General features: G+C 34.5%; 1 protein-coding gene across 2 annotated transcripts in view; it reads left to right on the forward strand.

Moving 5' to 3' along the window:
- LOC106878315 (WD repeat-containing protein 86) overlaps positions 1-5,737 on the forward strand; it is a 42,676-nt gene extending 36,939 nt beyond the window's left edge. Inside the window, exons 5-6 of one of the 2 annotated variants that reach the window (XR_001410487.3) lie at positions 2,737-2,973; positions 5,598-5,737. Coding sequence is in view for 1 of the 2 variants with exons in the window: in XM_014927504.3 (XP_014782990.1) it covers positions 2,737-2,904 (168 nt within the window). In the remaining variant the exon portion in view is untranslated. Of the gene's footprint in view, positions 1-2,736; positions 3,293-5,597 lie in introns of those variants that run through there. The other variant, XM_014927504.3, reaches the window with a different exon arrangement.
- The last annotated feature ends 263 nt before the right edge of the window (positions 5,738-6,000 follow it).

Consider the following 6,000-nt stretch of genomic DNA (forward strand, 5'->3'; position numbering starts at 1 on the left):
ATCTATCTATATATATATATATATATATATATATATATATATATATATATATACAGTAGTGGCCTAAGAGAATGAAAATGAAAAATGAAGATACTTAGATATCTACTTCATTTTTCCGAATGGAACTTTTACTGTTTATACTTTAAAGTGTGTTCATTGTTTACCATAAATTTTGTAGGAAGTGATTAATAGCTAAATAATTTATAATGGAAAAAATGTTTATTTGAAAAATATAAGGTGGACAAAATTAGATAACGCATGCCATAAAATTCAATATATCAAAATTTTGCCAGAAATTTTTTACAATCCCCAACAATATATTAATAAATTCCTTTATTTTTAATAACTTGAGCGCATTTTTAATGACTTCAGTCAACAGGTTTTGACCAATTTCTTACATTGCTCTGACGTAATTTTATTTCATTCTTTCGTCTGTCTTTACGTTCTGAGTTCAAATTCCGCCGAGGTTGACTTTGCCTGTCATCCTTTCGGGGTCGATAAATTAAGTACCAGTTGCGTACTGGGGTCGATCTAATCGACTGCCCTCGCCCGCTCCCCCAAAATTTCGGACCTTATACCTAGAGTAGAAAAGAAAAGAATTTTATTCAATTCTTCCTGGAGTTTTTATGTTGAAATTGAGTGTTTTTTTACTCTTCTTTTTACTGTTTTTTCTTCTTTCTAAAAGATATTCAGTCGTGGTTTATATTTTTTAATCAGTTTTCCTTATTTAAATGGAATCGGGTTGAAGTGTTTCCAGTGCATTGATAGAGAGGAAAGATATGGTATTTAGGGTTTTTGTCTACGGAGCATTGGTCTAGGTGCTGGCTAACGGAAATTTTCCTAGTTATGGGGTCCGGATTTGCTGTCTGTGCACCGTAAGTCTATCCCTCAAAGTTAAGCTTGTTTGACCGATGTAGTCTCCACCACAACCTCCGCATTTTAGAACATAGATTAAGAGCATAGATTAAAAGCATAGATTACACAGAATACGTTTGTATTCTGTGTAATTTGTCTCTGTCTGTATAAATATCTATGCATTTATACTTAAATATTTATCGTCTGAAAGTCTCCGGTTTTTGCTTTCTCTCGTTTTGCATGTGTACATATAGACATATTTTGTATTTCATACACAAACTGGGACTGAACCCGGAACCATGTGGTTCGGAAGCAGGCTTCTTACCACACAGCCACGTGCATACGTACATACATAGATAAATGCATGTATAAATGCACGCACATACACACATACACATACACACGTTCGTTAAATGTCTCACTAAGCTAGTCTAGAATGTTTCTACATTGAAAGAGTATCCTTCTCGAGTCATAAAGGCACACAGGGTCGGTTTCCTGGTTTCTAAGGCGCAGATATTTCCCCCTTGGACGCAAGATTACTTGCTTTTACCAGCTTAGCGAACTGAAGTAACATAAAATGAAGAGTCTCGCTCAAGAACACAACACACAGTCCGGCCCAGAAACCGAAACCACAATCTTACGATCATGAGTCTAACACGCTAACCACTAAGCCACGCGCCTCCGCATGGAAAGGTGATTCATAATTCTGTTCAGAGAGTATGTTCATAATCAGACCCTGGTGTAGAGAGTATGATATGCACCTTAGCAGGTTGTCTCTAAATTCCCATGAGGTTCCGATCGGTAATGGTTCATAATTTCGCCATTTGTCATAAATAATTATTACATAAGTACATCGCCGATAATAAGTTAATTTTTAAACAATCTATATTTTTTACTTCAACCTTAGATATACGTTTTTCTATATTTACGGTTGGAACATGCCTAGACTAGTCCCTTATCTACTGCTATGAAAAATACACAAAATAATATCTCTCATCGATTAATAACTACACTGTCTTATTGTAAGCCGTTGTTTCAAGCGTTAGATATGCTTTTGACCTAATTATACACGAAAACGGACTCAGCTTCTCTCGTTTGCCAACCTAATGATGAATAGATCCTGTCAAGCATACCATCACTATCATAGGTATGTGGATATATAGTTCATTTTATAGATATCTGTATGAGTAACAATATATCGTATATATGTACTTCGTTTAGCCCCGTTTTACAACAAACAATCCAGATACACTAAAAGTTGAGTAGATATAATCCGGCTGATGAAAACAATGCATACACACACACACACACACACACACACACACACACACACACACACACATACATGCATAATACATACATACATACATACATACATACATACATACACGTCTACATACATACATATATGCGTATTTGTGTATGTATGTGTGTGTATGTAAATATATAAATAGTTGAAATTTACAGAAAAACAAAAGACGAAGACAAGTGTATAAACAACAAGCAGGTGTATTAGTTTAACGCTCGGGAAAAATGAGTAAGTCTTTTACGTTTCGAGCCTATGCTCTTCAACAGAAAAGAAAAATGTGGGACCATCACTGCAGTGCAATGCCGAATCTCGGTCGAAACTTCTATTATTTGTGCTTCTAATACTAGAAAAATAACATGAGCATTATCATAGCTAATACTCGCAATTACATAATTAATATTCACGCCTAATTATTTAATGCATTCGTTTACATATTTAAATACTCATATTGACTGCCATATGTTTATTCTATTTATTACTCGATTCCTTCCCGAAACCGATTTCGTATATTTGCCCTCAACAAATATTTCATTGATAATATTTCTTGTCTTCTTTCTGCCCCCGCGACACAGGTAGTTGATAACAAGCTATTCACGGGATCTTTTGACGGCACACTTAATATATGGAACATCAAGGGTGTGGCCGACGAGATCAACTACAACACCATCATGGAGGAAGACGACAACAACGAGAAGACCCAGATGCAGATGGAAGAGATTGAAAAAATTGGCGGATTATAAAACGTTCTGTAAACCAATAATATCGACTGTGTACGACGACGACTTCATATACAACCTTTACGGACTGTAGTTAGTGAATTTATTTATCATTCTACAAATGTTGATTTTAAATCCAACTCTACACTTAAGGCATCAACTATTAACCACTATTTACATTCTGAAACAATAAACACATTCATATATATAAATTATTTGGCATTAAACATGACAAGGCATTAAATACTGGCTTAACTTAGATTAACGTCATTTGATGGACCACTCTACACTTTACACGGTAAATAATTCATTTAAACATGAACGGGCTTTGCTTTAAGCTCACTTTATGAAAAGATTTTCTGATTGAATTTACACTTGATTTTACAGACTTTTATTTATGATAATATATATTATCACACACACACACACACACACACACACACACACACACACACACACACACGCACATATATATATATGTATATACAAATATATATATATCAAAATAAGCAACAAGGATATCCAGAGGTAATGCAGTACGATCGTTTCAAGTAACTCCATATAATTGAACAATGCAATCATTACATCAATTTGCAAAGCAATCCTGAAATTGTATGGATAATACCGTACTAAATTCTGGTGTCTCAGCTTAAGTACCATATTCATCTGAATATATACATACATATGTATATATATATATATATATATATATATATATATATATATATATATATATATATATATATATATATATATATATGGGCAAATATTTATCCATATCAATTTCTTTATCTAATCCTCCGCACTTTTTATTCACCGTATGTTCCACAAACATTCTCTCTGCCACATGTGATCCACTCTACATCTTCACAGTAAATACAAGTATCACTTGAGGCTGCGATTGCTTCAGTCTCTTATATGTTCGTGATAGAATATAGAATGTGGCCGATTCGCCATCCTGGAAGCAACTACTGCAGGTTTCTTGCTCCAATCGAAGTCGGCGACCCATGCCAGCATTTCATAAAATATGACCGATGCAACTGCTGCTTTTTCTGGTGCACTGCATTGATCTCAACCAAGAGAGCACATATCGATGCTCAATGCAGTGTTGTTGATTTTTCATCGAGTGTATATGCCTACAAAGATGATCTATAGATGAAAGTCAATCAGAAGTACGATGACACGCTCCATTGCATTTACAGAAAGACAGAGCCGGGTTTCATTCCCAGCGAATACTTACTTTTAGGTAACATTATATAGGGTTTGTGTTGGCATAAATCTAATCTAAAATTCATACATATAACAACTCTTTAACTCTAAACCCATGCATGTGGTCATTCTTGAATACTTGCAGTAATTTTAAAATTAGAAACCATACATTAAAACCATACATTAAAACCATACATTAAAAGCCGTTTAAATTAAGTGTATACGTGTAATAATTCTTTATCTTAAATATATACAACATGTGGTAATTTTTAAATTTAGCCCTATACATGTAACAATTCTAATTTAAATCTGTGCAACAAGTCATCTTTATTTAGACAGTGACCTTCACCCAACTCTATCTTTAGCCATGACAATTTAATGTAACCATCGGAAAGATCTGTCATATAGAACAGTATTTCCGAACGTATTTTCCTTCAGATCCGAATATAACTATAATAATATATAATTTCAGAAAAATAATATATAATTTCAGAAAAATGAATACCCCACCAGTAGTTGGAAAAAAACTTTATTTTTTTATATCTTATCACAATTATTTAATATAAAAGAATCTACCGGTAACTCTTTTAGTAAGTAGTGAGTACAAACAAAAAATAGTACTTTATTGAATAAAGGAAAAGAAAGATTTTCACAATTCCATGCCCCACTAAAAAAAGAAAAGAATTGGACTCCACCGCAATTTTCCCTGGCCCCACCGATGGGGCATATGTCCTGCGTTGGGAATCACTGATATAGAATATCAATAGAATAAGGGAACGTGGTCTAACGATTAGGGTGTTGTACTCAGGATCTTGCGATCGTGGTTTCGGTTCCCGACCTAGGCGGTGCGTTGTACTCTCAAGCAAAACGCCTCATTTCATGTCAATGTATCCCACTCAGCTGTAAATGAGTAACACTGTGACGGACTGGCGTCCCGTCCAGGTGGAGTGCTGCGGCTTTGGTCAGTTGTACTCCATGGAAACTGAGTACAACGCCCTAAACACTTGCTCACGCACCTTCATTTTCTCAAGAAAATGAGAAGACCTCTAACTACAAGTAAATTCCTAGATTTCAAAAGATGTATATAAATTCTATTTTTCTAAACCAAACCATTTACTTATTGACTACTTATCACTACTTCGTCAAGTACAACGAAGAATCTGTTTCGATGATGAGGTCTTAAGGAAACCGAAACATGTTCATAGTTATTTCCCTTACTTGTAATATTATGTGAAAAGGAAGAGAACCTCCATGTTGTTTTCTTTTCCGTTGCTGCATTATTTTTATACTTAGCCTTTTAATGCTCCCAACGTCAAATATGTTGATATCAATTTAACTCTCCGACAGATGGCTCAGCTAGGATAGATAAGTTAGATTTTTTAAAAATAGCAGGCCAGATACGTAAATTGAAAAACGAAGAACGGAAGAAGCTCTGAGAATTGCTGTATTCTATCCTTATTGTTCTTTTCTTTTTTTTTTTTTTTTTTTTTTTTTTGGTATCTCTGAAGACTAATGATGTATGATGATGTATGACGGTGAATAACGACTAATGGACCATTACAGAAGCATTAACATGATTGGAGTAGACTGAACAATAATACTCTGATTGTTTTATTTTTATATATTGTTATTATTAGCACTGTTGAGACGTCGAAGACTTGGTTTTTGAATTAACTTACAACACATTCCTGATAAGAAAATTAAAAAAACGCACATAAATTCACCCTGAGCCTTTATTTTATTATAAACAAGGAAAAGGAACGATGTTTATTTCGATAGTATGAAGGAGAACTGTAGGTGAGATCTGTCGAAAGTTTCCAGCAAATAGCCATAAGGTTTTGCTATTATAGGCGGCGAGCTGGGAGAATCGTTAGCATGCCGGGCGAAATGCTTAGCGGTATTTCGTCTGTC

This window comes from Octopus bimaculoides, chromosome 23 (genome assembly GCF_046866305.1).
Source record: "Octopus bimaculoides isolate indiv1 chromosome 23, ASM4686630v1, whole genome shotgun sequence".
NCBI lineage: Eukaryota > Metazoa > Mollusca > Cephalopoda > Octopoda > Octopodidae > Octopus > Octopus bimaculoides.